This window comes from Anarhichas minor, unplaced genomic scaffold (genome assembly GCF_050575085.1).
Source record: "Anarhichas minor isolate MPS153535 unplaced genomic scaffold, ASM5057508v1 ptg000027l, whole genome shotgun sequence".
In the NCBI taxonomy this organism is placed as follows: Eukaryota; Metazoa; Chordata; class Actinopteri; order Perciformes; family Anarhichadidae; genus Anarhichas; species Anarhichas minor.
Genome location: NW_027466473.1, coordinates 13,305,645 through 13,322,076, shown reverse-complemented (window position 1 = coordinate 13,322,076; position 16,432 = coordinate 13,305,645). Strand labels below are relative to the sequence as shown.

At 42.3% G+C, this 16,432-nt stretch overlaps 1 protein-coding gene across 5 annotated transcripts in view; it reads right to left on the bottom strand.

Annotated features, from left to right (window-relative positions):
• Positions 1 to 504: 504 nt before the first annotated feature.
• The window catches only part of frem2a (FRAS1 related extracellular matrix 2a), a 51,682-nt gene continuing 35,754 nt past the window's right edge, over positions 505 to 16,432 (bottom strand). The window contains exons 7-24 of one of the 5 annotated variants that reach the window (XM_076101913.1): positions 13,115 to 13,264; positions 12,747 to 12,956; positions 12,007 to 12,204; positions 11,533 to 11,697; positions 11,086 to 11,268; positions 10,168 to 10,298; positions 9,605 to 9,763; positions 8,538 to 8,841; positions 7,925 to 8,056; positions 7,224 to 7,555; positions 4,627 to 4,826; positions 4,414 to 4,523; positions 4,140 to 4,267; positions 3,894 to 4,028; positions 3,609 to 3,735; positions 2,320 to 2,507; positions 2,044 to 2,190; positions 505 to 1,496 (exon numbers count right to left, since the gene is read on the bottom strand). In XM_076101913.1, the coding sequence (XP_075958028.1) occupies positions 948 to 1,496; positions 2,044 to 2,190; positions 2,320 to 2,507; positions 3,609 to 3,735; positions 3,894 to 4,028; positions 4,140 to 4,267; positions 4,414 to 4,523; positions 4,627 to 4,826; positions 7,224 to 7,555; positions 7,925 to 8,056; positions 8,538 to 8,841; positions 9,605 to 9,763; positions 10,168 to 10,298; positions 11,086 to 11,268; positions 11,533 to 11,697; positions 12,007 to 12,204; positions 12,747 to 12,956; positions 13,115 to 13,264 (3,548 nt within the window). In that variant the 3' untranslated portion in view covers positions 505 to 947. Of the gene's footprint in view, positions 1,497 to 2,043; positions 2,191 to 2,319; positions 2,508 to 3,608; positions 3,736 to 3,893; positions 4,029 to 4,139; positions 4,283 to 4,395; positions 4,524 to 4,626; positions 4,827 to 7,223; positions 7,556 to 7,924; positions 8,057 to 8,537; positions 8,842 to 9,604; positions 9,764 to 10,167; positions 10,299 to 11,085; positions 11,269 to 11,532; positions 11,698 to 12,006; positions 12,205 to 12,746; positions 12,957 to 13,114; positions 13,265 to 16,432 lie in introns of all 5 variants that reach the window. The other 4 variants (XM_076101909.1, XM_076101910.1, XM_076101912.1 and 1 more) reach the window with 4 other exon arrangements.

Genomic DNA, 16,432 nt, shown 5'->3' with positions numbered 1-16,432 from the left:
TGGTGGCATCTTGCGTTTTTGTTTTTCATTACAAATTCTGTAGCTCAGAACGAGTGTCTCCGCAAATATTTTAGGACAAAATTGTTCCCAGAATGCATCATTTTCACAGTATAGTCTTACTTAGGCTATGGGTTCTATATTAAGCTTTTAATCCCCAATATTTTCATACATTTTATTATCATCTGGCAATTGATGAACTTTAGGACAGTGAGTGAAATTATAGTGTCAATATTGGACTTTTGCATCAATAACAGAATTGTTAAGATACTAAACAATTGGCATATGCTGCACAATGTGTGCAGAAATCTGTTGTATCCCTTGCAAGTAGATGAGATTATCTTGATACCATTAATATCTTGGTACACAGACAGTACCAGAGCTCACAAACACAAAGTTTTGACTGACACAGGGGCTGGTCGATAACATCTGAGTGTTCTTCTTGAGGTGAACTATTCCTTTCAGTATGAACGTTGACATGATCTGGTCCCCTTTAGCCGAGGTAAACCTGCAGCACTAAATCTCTGACTGGGCCTGCGTGACACTAGCTTTATGAGAAAAAGTGCTCTCAGTGACTGGTTTTCTCCAGAAGGGATATAACTGCTTCAGGGACTTTAACACCCCAAAGCTAGTAAGTGAGAAATGAAATACCATGCTACTAACAGCACAAGTTGGAATGTTAAGTGAAGACACCCTACAGGACTCTGTGCTGTTTTCCGTTGCAGTGATCAAGGTTCGTAAAGGTTCCAATACTGTATAAATCCTCCACTAACTGGCAAACACACACACACACACACACACTCACCCAATAACGCATATGATCAATCTCAGATTTTTGGTGTTATGAAAGCAATTAATTACCAGTTAAAAAAAAAAAGAATCCAAAATTGTAAAAAACCCTCACATACTCTTCATCCCTTTGTCCATCTGTGCATCCACGCATCCACTGCTCAGACCTCTGAGCTGTTGTGGCAGTCTTGCATCCTCACCACCAACATGGGCTCTGTACTGATAGACCCTTTCACCACCTCCTGCACCCCCTCCCTCCATCCCTCCTTCCCATCCTTCTGTCTGGATCTCAGCACCAGTACTATGGTGACAATAATGAGGGCGGTCAGCAGCAGCCCCACCAGTGCCCCCACCATAGTCACCAGACCCTCTTCTTCCTCCTCAGCGTTCAGCTCACTGGGTTCCAGCCCATCGGTAAACAGCTCATTCGACCCCCCTGCCTGTCTCTTGGTGCGGTCCAAAGCGATGTGCATGATATTGGTACCACGGTTGTTGTCTGCTCCAATATCTTCAGCAATATCTGGGACTTCATCGCCGGCCGACCTCCTGAAGCGATGACCTTTGCCGCTCGATGGGGTCAAGGCGATATCATTGCTTGTGGAAGCCAAGGAGTGGTACTCCAGGCTGCGTTTTCCAATTCCTCTGTTGGCATTCTCTTTGGAGCGGACTGTGTAAATAGTGTGAATGTACCACTCACGGCCTGCAGCAACCTGAGGAAAATACCAACAAATGCACATATTAGAATTATGTTCAATTCACAAAATGAGAAAACAGAATTGATTAAGACTCCACAATGAACACATCTCTCAAAAATAAATGTCTACATCAATGTTTGATAAGATGGGACCTGCTGGTGCTAAATTGACTCATTAGACTTTGGATTTCTGGCAAAAGTGCACTTAACCAGCTTTGAATTGATTTAACGTAATGATGATTCAAAATACGATAACTCTGCACTGCAGTGGTAACAATCCCCAAGGATTACATCACAACAAAGCCTAATGTCTCACAGCCATTGTCGACACAATACAGCAATCAAACCATCACACAGGGACGAAGCAAAACATAGAGTTCTGTACAGACAAAATTGTGGCAAAGCCAACATGTTCCAAGCTCTCTTATAGCGCAAAAATCTGTCTCACAATAACACATGTACAGTAAAGCTTTTTAGATGTTTTATACATTTAACTTACTGTAGCTACTGCTTCACAATACAAATCTGTCACTTGCTATGAGGAGCAGTAAGATGATGAATACCTGGAACATGGCTGTAGAGTCCAACCTAAAGCCATCAGACCCGGGCTGTTTGACGAGGGACAAGGCCGATGGATCATCCACTGCCAGCGCAGCATTAAAACTGACATCACCAAACACACGTGCCTGAGTCTCTGGCTGAGCCTTGTCCTGTTGAGGTGCGTTAGATTAAGGGGGAAAAAGGAAGTAAGGAGATATGTTTTTGTTTGACTGTAAAATATTATTTTGCATCTCTCTGCATACTGAAATTGCATTATTTAAAACCTTAAATAAACTCACAATAATCTTGAATCTATAGAGCAGGGATGGAGAGTCAGCCAGGCAGCCAAATTCAAACTTTGTTGGGTTGTACTTTGGTACGTATCCATCAGCACCAGTGCAGAGGAACACCTTCTCTATGCTACAGAAGAAAGAGTCCCCCAGGTTCTGCACAGGGTCCACCATCACACGGCCGTAGATCGTATCACCTGAAATAAAAGAGGAAATGAATCCTAAAGTCTACACCATGTTATTAGTATGAATCATCAATCCAAGGAACACAGACTATTCAATGGAAGTAAATGGAAATTAATTTAAAGGGCTGTAGTCCTGTTTTTTTTTATGTTTTAGCAAATAACTTAAAATTCATGTACTTTACTGTCAACCACGTCCACAGCATACCACTGCTTTTAAATGGATCTTCTACCTTCAAAGTAAATTCCCTCTTTTCTTTCCATGATGTCAATGTTTGCATATCGGTTGTTTTCCAGGATTGATTTGGGAATTAAATGCTTTTAGGCAAAAAATACCAGACGTCAGTTCCACTCAACAAAATAACTATTTACAAAATAAAAAAGCTGATGTAATGTTCACTGTGATGGAATAGCCACAGTAGGTCAAGCAAGGTTTATTGTTGGCAAGTCAATTTTCATATTGTCCTGACATGGACTCAAACCAATGTAGAAAAAAAGGTAGAAAATCAATCTAAAAACTTGGCACACTTTGCAAAAAAATGACAGAAGTGATGTAAAACAAATTTTACGTGTAGCGGCCTTGGAGCCCGGGTGAAGATAGAAGGGGGGTGAAGCAGATAAACAAGGAATGCAGGTTTTCCAACGGAGGGGAAAGCAAGCGCTGGTCACTATGACGGGCGTCCAGAGGTGGAATCAGGAGAAGACGAGTGGGAAAGGAGACTGTGGTTGATCAACAAACCCTCTGTTATGACTTGTCCGAGGTGCACAGTGTAACTTGTCTAGGTGAAAGTTCAGAGGAGGAGGAGGACATCCCCGAAGGTGGGGGGGAGACTTAGGGTATAAAGTAATGTGCAATGCTATTGTGAAGTTAGTTGACTCCGGACAGCTCGGTTTACTTGTATACTTTGTGATGCAGAATCCAATCTCTCTTGTGTTCTGTGGGTGTCCGTTACTCAGTTCCTAATAGTGAGATCCTGTGGTGTCTCACCACGAGTCAGATAGATAACAGTTACTGATCCAGCCGTTAGGCATTGAGTTTTAACATAAGTAATAAAGTCAAAGAAGCTGATCATCAACGGGAAAAAATCCACAACAACGTAGTAAGAGTGTACTTACCCTCAGAAAAGGCTATGTCAGTCTCCTGACCAAAGCCCATGGAGCCATCAGAGAGCCACAAGCTCCTCTTGGACAGCAAGAACATCTGAGTGTTCAGACTGAATTCCACTGCAACCGGATCACTCACCTAAAGCGGGACGTATAACAAAGTGTAGCACAACGAAGCAGGGGAATGAGCCAGGGACAGAGAGAGAGAAAGAAAATAAGAAAGACAATATTATAATAATAATAATAAAAGAAACATGCCCTTTTTGGATCTTAAGGTTCAAACTAAATCTGCCTTACCTGCTGGAATCTGATGTCTAGATCGAAGGTGACTGGTTCTCTGGGGCTGCAGACAGGTGGAAGAGTGTACTCCATATTCTGGACTGTTGTGCAGGGGATCAGCTTCACTGTGTAGGTCCCAGAGTAGTCTCTCACCTGTACGGAGCAAAGAGGGCCGACACTGTGTCAGTCTGTATTTGTCCGTCCAGCTGCTCGAGTGCACAGATTTACACAGTGGACGTTTCAATTTCATGTTGTCATACTTACAGCAAAGTCAGAGGTGAAGGTCCACTGCTGGACTGGCTGGTTGTAGGTGGGCTCATTCCTCACTAAGGTGAGGTTAAAGGTCAGGCCGGGGTGGTCCACACTCATCACCATCGAGGACATGAATGTTTCTAGGGAGGGAGAAGCTCATTACAATCAAAATCAATTGCGATGCCTGAAACTAATCACGTAAGCAATGTATTTGTATTGTCAGTGACACTCATGAGGATTAGTAAAAGTTAAAATAAGTCAGTCTCACCAGCTCTGTTTATTCTGCCTCCATAATGAGACTCCACGAAAAGACCCCTGAAACGAGCCTTGGTGCGGAAGTTTACCACCAAACGTCCCTGTTCATTGATGCGCATGCTTGTTGGATACAATGAACCTGGCAAAATACAACAAAGACACAGGATTTTACAAAAACTGATTTAAAAATGTGGACGATATTGGGTCCAGAAGCAAAACAATGTCACGTCCTCACGGTCCTGGGAGCTTACCCTTTAACTCGGCCTTCGGGGGACTGCCGATGCCATCCTTCCAGAGAATGGCCGTGTCGTACACGAAAGTGAGGCGCAGCTCAGACTGCAGGTCAAAGTGCTGCCAGCCGCCGGTTCCCACGGGTGAGTGGAACACATACGACACGTAAAGAGGCACACGCAGAGTCACATAGGACTGGACCAGATTCAGCACCTGGAAGGACGTTTCAGTAAGTGATGAGTTACAATTTTAGGCTTAAAATGTAAAATACATTCAAAATGTATTATTGACGAGGCAATTTCTAGATTACTGTTCATTTACTTGATATTATGGCTGAAGTTATAAGCAAGACATCCTTGAATGTGTGACTAGAACAACTGTAGTATCCTTTTAGATTAAGGGGGGATTGTAGGTTGATAAGTTATATTAAGTGCTGAGCAGATGTAAAAGATGAACACATTGTTCTCCACGAGATGCTTGAACTCTTTCACTCCTACTCAGTGTTATACACAAGAAACCACTGTGGGCAGCAATGTGGGCTTGTATTGTTCTTTTCCATCTTGTTCTTTGTTGTTGTTTTAAAGGTATTCAAAAACATGATCATATTAACTTAGATTTTGTAACCTGGAAAAAACATTTTCTACCCAACACCTTTTTCTGGATTGCATTCTACATAATTCGAAATCCACGTTAACTTGTAGTCTTAGATGTACGTCCATGAGGCCAGCCACTAGGTGTCTCTGCTCACCAACATTATATAAACAATTTTGTGTTTTGTGTGAACTATGTGCTCACACAAGTTTGACAAAGTCGGAGTTTGTCTTAGAAACAGATTGAAAATGCACCACATTATGTTTGTTTGACTTGGAGTTAAAATGTGTCAATTTGTATTGTCAATTACTGTGTTGATTGCTGGGCAGGAGATTAATTGACAAGAGCAATTTAGAAGAGCAATTTGGCAGAAGATGTTTTTGGTAAGTCTCAGATCAACCTACTACTTCATCACTTGAGCACATATAGTGTAACATCTAATCTTAATTCTAAAATAACATTGAAACACAAAGCACCACTACATTAAGAGTCTGCTGTAATATCACTGCAAACAGAGAGAATCTCCACCAAAGACCTGAAATGCACTGCACACACAGCTGAAAACTACCCAATCCACCAAAGGGTCTCTCAGTAGAGTAAGTTGTGCAATTGCTGAATCAGGATCCAAATGAGAAATGATATGACTGCTAGCTGTGAGACAAACTACCTCAGCCGCTAAGGTTTACAAAGCCATAATGTTATTACAACCCTTTCTAAAATAAATTGATGCCGCATGGAACAGAATAAAGGTAGAATTTGTTCACAGTTAGTTCCCTCGAAATATCATGATCTTTACTCTTCTTGTGAGTTCAACCTTTCAATAAGTGCGCGTTCTCCCCAGACAAAAAACAACACCTCGGCAAGCAGTTATGGAGACCAAAATACAAAGCTGTTATGAAAATCCAATAATTAAACATTGATCGAGATTATTACAGTCAAAATCGAATGTTTTTTTAAGATTAATTTGGTCTTTTGAGAGGTAGCTGAATTATTTAATACTTTCTGTGTGCTTGTAGTCTTGCCCCCTGGTAGAGGCTGCAAGATTTGGACTGCTTATGTTTTTCTCTTTTGGCACTCCTTGACAAAAAACTAAAACATAACCTAAGGGGCAGTGTGACAGTGATCTCTCTTTACGAAGTGGATTTGAGGTCTTGGAAGATGACGGGCGTCATGTGTAACTATGTGTGCAAGCGGTTCTTGCTGTGACAGGGGACAAATACACACATTTCTTATCTCTTTTTCGTCTTCTCCTCACACACACAAAAACGCCACACACACTCAGCAGTCTGGTCAGCAACAAGAAGCTCACAGATCAAAGGCTGGAGGAACACAAAAGAGCAGCAGGACATGAGCGAGGGAGCAAGGGTCTGGCTCCTAATCCACAATAACAACAACGAGCCATGATAATACTGCAGAGCTGTACAGTATCCAACACAAAGAAGAATTGCAATTATGCAACAACAGCAAATGGCTACAGGAGGTTTGTTAGCATCTGTCTAATTGACAGCCGACTTCTGTGGTGAGTTCAACTGTCACGCCACAAAGCTAGTAAAGGAAAAACTGGGCAAAGCTGCCTGATTCCAAATAAAGTGACTTCCCTTTCATGATTTCACAGATTTCCAGCTTTAAAATCTTCCGTGTTGATACAGTGGCAGTGGTGAGCATTGGGGGAATGACTGATGACAGGTTGACAATACTTTGTTTGAGTGTGTACGTTTCTTTGTGCATATGTTTGCATGCACACAATCACACGCTGGGGCACAGAGCTGGCAAACACACACACAAACATTCAGTGAATGAGACGTAAAATGCAGGCAAACAGACATGGTGCCGTTCTGTCTGTGTGACCCTTTCATTCAGAAGGCTGTAAATAGACTGAACATACAGATGGAAACAAACACAGGTGGACACACGCACACAAAAAGGCTAACAGTCCAACAGATGTACATACAAACACTAGATTGGAATTCATAAATTGTAGACAAACGTACACAGGAACACACACACACACACACACACCTGTCCATCAGTCCCTATGGTGCCTCCACAGTCTGTGAGCAGCTCAGACATGTGGTAGTAGCTGGCGAACTCCCAGAGACAGGCTTCCAGGTTGAGGTTCCTGTAGAAGCGCAATGTGCTGTTCCCCCGCAGAGAGTCGCTGAACTGGTAGGGTGCTGCGTCTCCCATGCTTTCAGGGCTTCGCGTCAAGGCGGTGATGAAGCTGTGACCGGTGGTGACCTCATTGTAGTCAAGCATGTTGGAGCAGCGGTGGTTTCCGACTCGGGTTCCGTCTGGACTTAGACTCAGTTCAAAGTTCATGAGAGGGCGAGTGGAGATTACCGGAAGCATGCCTGCAAGGCGAGGGGAGACAATGTGATCCTGACTGTGTCCAACTATCTCTGATACCAGTACTGAGAGAAATGATTATTTCAAAAACTTAGTGGAAAGAAATAGTTGAACGAAAAGTGCTGAAAAGAAATGCAGGGGAGCAACCGAAAAAAAAAGGAAGAAGAGAACCTGGAGGAGACGAGGTGGAATCAAGAAGGAAATGTTAAGTAGCGGGTGTGCTGGAGGGTTTCTACAGGGGGGTTTGATACAACCCGGCAAGATCTATATTCTGGCTGTCACGCTCCTGAGGATCCACGGACGTGAATATTACACACACTACATTACTCTTCACTTCACCTGTGGTACAAGTCCTGCCTCCAGCTCCTACCTACCATCTATGTGAGGCATGGTGACAGTCACTTTGATGAGGTTAGGGTGTTTCGGGTCCTCTGCTCCAGTGTAGCGTAGCTTGGCAGAGAAAGGCTCGGCGCCAACGGTCCCCATCTTACGTGGTTGACACATACCTTAATATGACATATGGAACAGAGAGGAAAGAGTCTGAACACAAGGACAGACTGCAACACTTTGGAGGAAAGAAGACACACATACAATGCGTATGATTATCTTATAAAACGCGACACATTGTTATAACTACAACAGTGACATTCTATTTATACATGAATGCAACAATGATAACAATCCCATACAAATGTATTTAATTCGACAACATTCACAGGGGGGCAATTTTCTGCACTGAGTACTTTTACCTTTTATACGTTTAGTACATTTTGCACACAATACTTACTTATCATTTAGAATTTTGCAGCTGTACTGTACAATAGGTACTGTTCATTCAAAAGCTCTATTACTAAGCATTCACGATGCTTGGAGAACAAAGCCCTTTTGGTTCTCATTGCAACATTGGGCTAAATCCCTGTTCATTTCCTTGTCCAGAAAACTGGCAACACAAGACATAGAGACGGATGTTCATAGTTCTGTCCTCACCTTCCTCCTGGCTGATAGTGAAGACGGGGCTACTGAGCTCTAAACCCTCATCCCCGTTAGAATTAACGGCTCTAGCAGCACACTGGACCCTGGAGCCTGCCTGGAAGTAGACTGAGTCCAATGTGATCATCTTGGAGGACGTAAAGAAGGTGTCAAAGTCCACCTCCCTCATGGGACTGGTGACGCCATCGGGGCCAGCTGGGGCACTGATGAGCCAGCGGTAGTGGGTCAAGGTGTTGTTGATGTGCTCGCTGACACAGATAGAGCCCGTCTTGTCATAGTCTGGGTATTTTGTGCTGCAAGCCTGGAGGATGGTTAAGGAATAAAGTAAGAGTGGGCGGGTGGGGAGGGACAGCAAAGAGATGGGAAAGATACAGCAGATGCCAGAGGACAAATGGAGAAAGAGGTGCAGAATACAAAGGAGTATGCAACGGTTGCCAAGGGAATCCAGATGTTTCAGTGTGCTATGTTTTCATATTCAAGCTCTTAAAATGGCTTGGCTTATAATTAGAAAAATAAAGATACGGGACAGAAGGGTAAGCCTTTTAAGTCAGTATTTATGTAAACCTGTTGACACCATGCCTCCTGATGCGGCACTCAACATTTCAGTTTTGACAAGACTGTTTCATTTTGTCTCCCTGAGCAGTCACCTGAGAAGCAAATGACTTAACACATCACGAAAATCCATTTAAGTGTCTCACTGAGCCTATTCAAGAGTGGAAGTGACTCTCCGGTGTCTGGAAGCATGGGGACTGTAGCCTTCTAAACTGTGTAATGTGTCTTTTAAGGATGGACTGGCCAACTCCGGAAGGGCCGCTTAACTTTGGCTGAAGAAAAGTATGGGTCCTGAGGGATCACAATGTGCCTTCCACTCCCAGAGGATGCGGCTCCTGATTAGGTCCTGCTACCTCATTCCAGAAAATAGCCTACAAATTGAACTGTAGTCGGTCTAGTTACAGTTTCCCAGGCGCTGCTATAGTGTACCGTTATTGTCGAGCGAGGAACAAAATTCAAAAGATATCTCCGAAGTCACTTGTGTCTCTGAATATAGTTTCAGTTTGACTCACTGTGACACAGATGACAGGGTAGCCGGCTGGTGGATGGAGGTTGTCTGGTGTCCTGGCGACATCGTCGTAATGGAGCAGCGATACCACATGAGGCAGAGAGGGGAAGGTGACATCCGCCATGCTGTTGGTCTCCTCGATGTAAACTATCATTTTAGTTACCTGTTCCAGAAAAGAGAGATTTAAGACCAATGAGAACTATGGACACAGTGCTGTTCGTGAATGAGTTGCTATCAATGAAATGATTAAAGTCATCACAGAGCTGGATGTGTTTACAATCTCACAATCATGACTGATTCTTGGCTTCTCTTTATACTCTTCTCTCTCATTTCTCTCACTCTGCCTTATTTCTTTGGCAGATAATCTATTATTTATTGTTCAATGTTTTCATCGCTCTTTTGGCTGCAACTACAATAAAGTTGTCTGGGCCAGGACAGCCCTGTAAAAGAGATCCCTGGTCTCAGTGGGACACATCTGGATGAGTGATTTGATGTGTCAAATCAGAAAAAAAGAGTTAAAGAAAGAAAGAGTTGTTGTGTGATGTTTAGGCAGGAACACATCCTGACCTGAGTTTCAGCCACCATGTTTTCATCAGGCTTAAGGTGGAGAGTAAAGGCTTCCCTCATCTCTCGGACGCCATCAAATAGCACCTCCACCTCCACCACGTGCTCCTTATCCCCCTCTTTGAATTCAATGTCTGGGCACACACAAACACAAACACAGTTTCAAACATCATCATTCGAACGCGTGTGTTGCATTGATGGTTCTGGCAGCTTTAGTAATTGTTGTAGGTGATATTTTTTGTGACAGTAAAGACAGTCAGGTTACATCAAGGCCAAGTTTCTCTGCTTTTTTGAGCTAAGTTTTCCACAAAAAAACTAAATTCATGTTTTGTTACTTCTTTGGAATATCACTGAACTAAAACGCATTGCAGCTTCTTATTTGCATAGTGCCAAAAGTGGTCCATCTTCTGGCGAGGTAAGTAATAGAGCTTTGCATTAGAAATGTGCTGCACTGAGAAAATATTGTGTAAAATGAGAAATTCACCGCTGTGTGATTCAAAACTGCTGGGAAATTTGAACGGTGGGTGGGCAGGTATAATTTGAATAGACTGAATGTATGCATATAAATATTTCAAGCCTTGATTAAGCCAAGAAAGGTTCATTGCGCTTAAAGCCGAGTGGATAGAGAAGGATTTCACCCTGCTGACAAAGCATGAAGTATACTGAAATTCAATTAAAAATTACATGACCCTCCACTGGACTATTGCAGAAATTACCTTTCCCCACTTGGGATGAACATAGAAAATCAATGACCCTCACCCAAATAAATCCATATGCCCACTTTTATTAATTCAACACTCCTATAGGGAGCTTTGTTAAAAAACTTTTAGTTTTTTAATTTAGCTTTTGTTTTTTTTATATAAAAATACCACAATGTAGCTTTAACCCTGCGAGACAGAAGAAGATGTGTGTGAGGTTTACCTTGAGACACAGGAAAGTAGTCCTCTCCTGAGATGGCTGACCCGTCTTTGGTGTGAACACGGACCAGTGACACTTTTGATGTGTCACCCACTCGTACCACGGGGATCCTCACAGTTGCCACGGCGCCGGCTTCCTTCGGTTCACTAACACTGAACTTGGTTTCCGAAAAACGAATGATGGGTTCTGAGGTGCACAGAAAGGGGAGAACATCATAAAATTGTTGGATTATGGACATAAACCTGTAATCATCACTCCCTTTATTATTACTGCTGATGACAGTTAAAATTTAAAACCATATGTGTTTAGGTATACGCTGATTTTACCGTTTCATATCAGCCTAAACTACTCAACTATTCAGATAAATAAAACACTGGATTCCCTATTTTTTATTTTACCATATGTTTCATTCCTGACTTTTCTCCATCTCCCCCCCTTCATTACACTTACTGTCAGCGGTGTCCTTGATTTTCACCAGGGTCTCATTCAGAGCTCCCACCGATGCTCCAAACTGTAAGTCGCTCTTCGGGTTCCCTAAGACCAACCGCATCTCTTCCCCTTCCTCGTACAGCGTGTCATCAACCAGGGATAGAATACATGGCTTCACCGTCTCGCCTGGAGTGTACAGCGAGAAGGGGATGATGGGAAATGTAAAAACTTTAACCCACAAATTATTCCTCATGAGTTTAGAAAATTGTTCGCACACATTTTGTAAAATAAATACTGAAAAAGTGCAGTAGGTAATATGTGGAGCATAGTTCAACTTGCGAGCCCTTGCAAAATCTGCATAGCACTGCAAAAAAAGTGTGACAAGTTAGAGCTGTTTATTTGAATAAAAAGGGTGTCAACTCTCACAACGCAAGATTAAATATAACAACTGAGAAAAAATACATGTCTGATATACTTTTGTGATTAATGAAATACCTGGTAAGAAAGTGATGATAGATGTGTCTGTGTTGGGTCGCTCATCGAAGTCAGAGGCGACCTGTGCAGAACCCTGACGGGTGTAACAGCGAACGGTGGATACGTGTCTGATGTCCCCACTGCGGTACACTGTTGCTGTGATCCGACCGTCACTCTCCTCGCCGGTGTACACCGGCTCGCGGAACTGTACCTTTGGCACTGTCAGTCAAAAAGACAAACATGACACGTCAGAGTTCAATCATCGCATGTGAAAAAGTAATAATGCATTCCATGGTGTCTGGGCTGAACTTAATTAACTAACTGGACTGATCTTAAAAAGCTAATCAAATAACTGTCACAACAAGCTGACTGAAAATAGGTCATGAAAGTTGTAAAACTATGAATACAAAGTAAAAGAAAATGTTTCAGTGATGCTTAGCAAAGCAGCTAAACTGGTCGTCTACTGTGTAAGGCTTTCATGTGCTTCAATGCTTTCAGTGTTTGAGCGAAATGCATTTAGTAGGATTTATCCTTAGAGGGCAATAAATGTCTGTGCAAGCCGTCAGGATTACCGTCAGACGGGCTGACAGACCGACGTTGCCATTCCTTGACTCACACCACTAGTATAGAACTAATAATGAAGATAATACTTATAATGACAACAATACATTTTATTTGTATAGCGCTTTCAAATGTACCCAGTAAATACTGAAGGTGAGAAGAGACACAGTAAAAGATTCTAGGTCAATCAAGTCACTCACAGTCAGACACAGAGTCATTGATGAAGACTGTAGCCTTCCCAGGTTCTCCCAGAATGCCGTTCACTGGCATACGAAGGACAAGCTCAAAGCTCTCAGTGCCCTCCAGCTCTGGTTGTCCCAGGTCATCCAGAATGGTGACCCTGAACGTCTGCATGTTGACGCCCGGGGCGAAGTCCAGGTTACGGCTGATGCCCACATAGTCAATACCGGCTAGAGGAAGGATAGAGAGCGGGATGGAAGGTCGGGAAAAAATTACAATAATAAGAAAGTGAGTAGATGAATAGAATGCAGTCAGATGATCTTATTTGTTCATTCAATAATTTCCAATAAATCACAAGCAACAGTTGACTCTACAACTGGGAGCTTACCTTCTGCAGAGACAGGCTCGGCCTTGCGAGAGCGGATGGTGACGGTGCCGCTCTTGGACAGATCGGTCCCTGTCCTCCACACTTTAACCTCCACGTATCCATCACTCTCATCCACATGATACTTTACCTCTCCAAAGTAAAACACTGGAGCTGGAGAGCAAACAAAGCAAAAGAGACATAATCAAATTAGCAGTATTTGTTTATTCTTTTATAATCTTGTTAATTCTAAAATAAATTTCCAGACTGAGCTTTAACAGATCAGTGCACATTCGGGCACCGGTAGTTTGGGCTTTTTAGGGTTTTGTTAGTTGTCTCATGTTGTTTTGAAACATAATTCATACTTTATATCAAACTATTGATTGACACTTTGGTACCAAACTAATTATGTTTAATGGCCTTCAACCTCAGCCTTTGTAGCAGGGTTAATTTGCATTTTCTTTATTGTTTTTATTTATGGTTTAGTGTTTAGTGTAACTTGTCTCCTCTCCTTACGCATGCACCTGTGGTAACTGTCAGCAACCATCCGCAGTCTGACATGATTCATTTGTAAAGCCAGCCGCTGGACACAGAGGTCAAACAGCGACAGCCCATTAGTCTGAAGTTAAACTGCAGGGAAGCGTGGCCTTTCAACCTTCCCTGGTCTCTCATCCCACCTACCACTGTTCTGACGGAAACCACTGAGTACTTTCAACAAAAAAAGATGCAGTTAGTACTGAAAAACAAGGCCTCTCTATGTGTGTGTGTGTGTGTGTGTGTGTGTGTGGTTTGTCTCTTTCTCTGGGTGTGGTAAAGATGGTGAGACAGAGAGAAAGCGGCCCCCTAGACTGCTCAAAGGCTTGTTTGAACTGGCATTGTTTCCTGAGGCAGCAAAGTGGAGGCAGTCCAATGTGTATTTGACGGCTTCATCTTCCCCCCCCCCCCCCCCCCCCCCACCCTGTCAAGTCCAAAAAAAACAGAATGAAAGTTCTTCCTTCCCCGTTTTAAGCAGCCACTCTCACTCGGCTCCCTTCTGATATTCTGGCATATAATCCAAAAATAGCACGCGTATTATCATTTTTTTGTGTCATGATCAAATACTTCAGCAGTCCAGAGATATCTTTTTTTTCCTGAATATTACTTTACGGATATAGGAACCTTTATGTTATATTTATATACTTTAAGTGGGCCAGATAACAAAAGATAAGTATATACTTAACGAAGGGAATGAGAAAAGTTACTGCAGCTACGTTTTGACTCTCAATTTAACGCAATAAGTGACAGCACCAGGGCAAGAATACTCGGGGAGTATCACCACATCGAGTGCAGCCTGTGTCCTCTCGCTACATCCAAAGACTTGGTTCCTCAATGCATCTTACTTTCTCTCTTACCTTTTCCTCCTACACACTCGGTTTCACCTAACAGATGTAGTGCTGCTTTGTAATGCAAATAGAATTTGTGTACTTGCACAATGGCAGAATACAAGGAATATTACAGATTGTGTAGGTGGGAAAAACACATGGATAAAAACATCTGAGCAAATACTCTGGTAAATAGCGCGGGGGCTGGTAAGTGTGTTTCTTTGGATAATCATTGTTGCGTAAATGCATGCGTCAACAATAGTTGCGGAAACACGTAGCATACTGTAAACACTACGTAAGCAGTCTGGCACATGTTCCTTTTATGCCCAGAGAGGAAACTTCTGCACCAGCGCTAATACACATGCCTGCATTCACACATGTCTTGACTGCTGTTGGCGACGACAAATTCTTGACACCACAAGAGGGAGTGAGTGATGACTGATGAGTGAGAACTGCATCCTCTCTCCCCTCTGGGACCACGCTTGTGGTTTAGCACTCTGAAGAGTGTGTGAGGGCTGGGGGAAGGTGTAAAGCCAAATCGTGATAATTACTATGTGTGGGTGTTTTGTAGCCATTTGTGTTTAACTGTGCCTTTAAATACAGTTTACAGAGCATTCTCAGCTGTAAAGAAGGGCCCCTGCTGTTGGAAGTAGGGGACTAATAAGCTCTTACAACATTGTCTGTAAATATTAACATGGAACATAAGATGCTTTTCTTATCTTTCAAACTCCCCTTGGTGCTTGGGATTCAAATGCATACATATAATAATCTATGTTCAGCTACATGCATCATGTTTATTTTTTTCCAACTTTTCTCATATTTGTGCTTTTAATTGTGAAATACTGGACAATTCTATCGCTTCACCCCCGAACTCGAGGCTTCAGATAGGCAGTCCACAAACCAATGGGTGACGTCACGGTGACTACGTCCACTCCTTATACAGAGTTCAGGCCTTTAAAAAATATTAAACATCACTAATGAGCTTGACTGACTTACATATGCAACCTGTCACAAGGAGTTTGCAAGTAGACATTGCTTAACTTTTAGGAGTCACAGGCCAAAACAGTGAGGAGCAACAATGTGATGTGGTGATGCTGACAATGGTTTCATGCATGGGTATAATGTACACGTTTTGCCCCCTTTATTTGGTTGAACTATTTTGTGCGGCTCTCTTCATAGACCTCTCAAAAGCATTTGATACAGTTGACTCCACAGACTACAGTCACGAGGTCTGGATGAAGCCACGCTCATGTTGGCAGAACTGGTTTAAGGTATAAGTACCTTTTAAATGGAATGAACTGCAAACTGTCCTCAAATTAAAGTCTTACATTCCCCTTGGAGATTTTTAAGCTTTATTATATGATGTTTTTTATGATTCTTGCAAGTGTTTTTAATTCCTACAGTTACGCTGATTGTGCTCTTGTGAATGTTTCTTGTTCACAAGATTAAATACATTTTTAAAATGAGTTTCTTGTTTCACTTGTTTTTTTTGTTGACTACTTTCTTTTCTTTTTTGAAATTAAATTTTAACGGGAGGAAAAAGTAAGGAAGAAAAATGACTTTCATACTGCTTGCTGCTTGTATGCTAAGTAAAGATATGTGGTGGAAGATGGCGTTTATGTATAATTAGCAGAATTAAAACAGACAGCTCCACACAGAATAGCTCCTGTTAGAAGGATTTTCATTGCCGTGACACGTTTCGAGCACGAAGCTCTTCCTACAAGTACAAAGAGCCGCTATCTTAAATATCCATAATGCACAAGCATGCTTTGTACTTGAAACGTTGCACATCAATAGACATCCTTTTAACAGTATAGCGACTTGCTGTATGGATCTATCTGTTTTAATTCTGCTAGATATGTATTTGATCCAGCACCCATCCTGTCATTTTTAACGTTATATTATGTATGTATAATTTAAACATTTATAAATAAAATAAACACACAGACACACGCACACACATACACAATTCTTATCAACA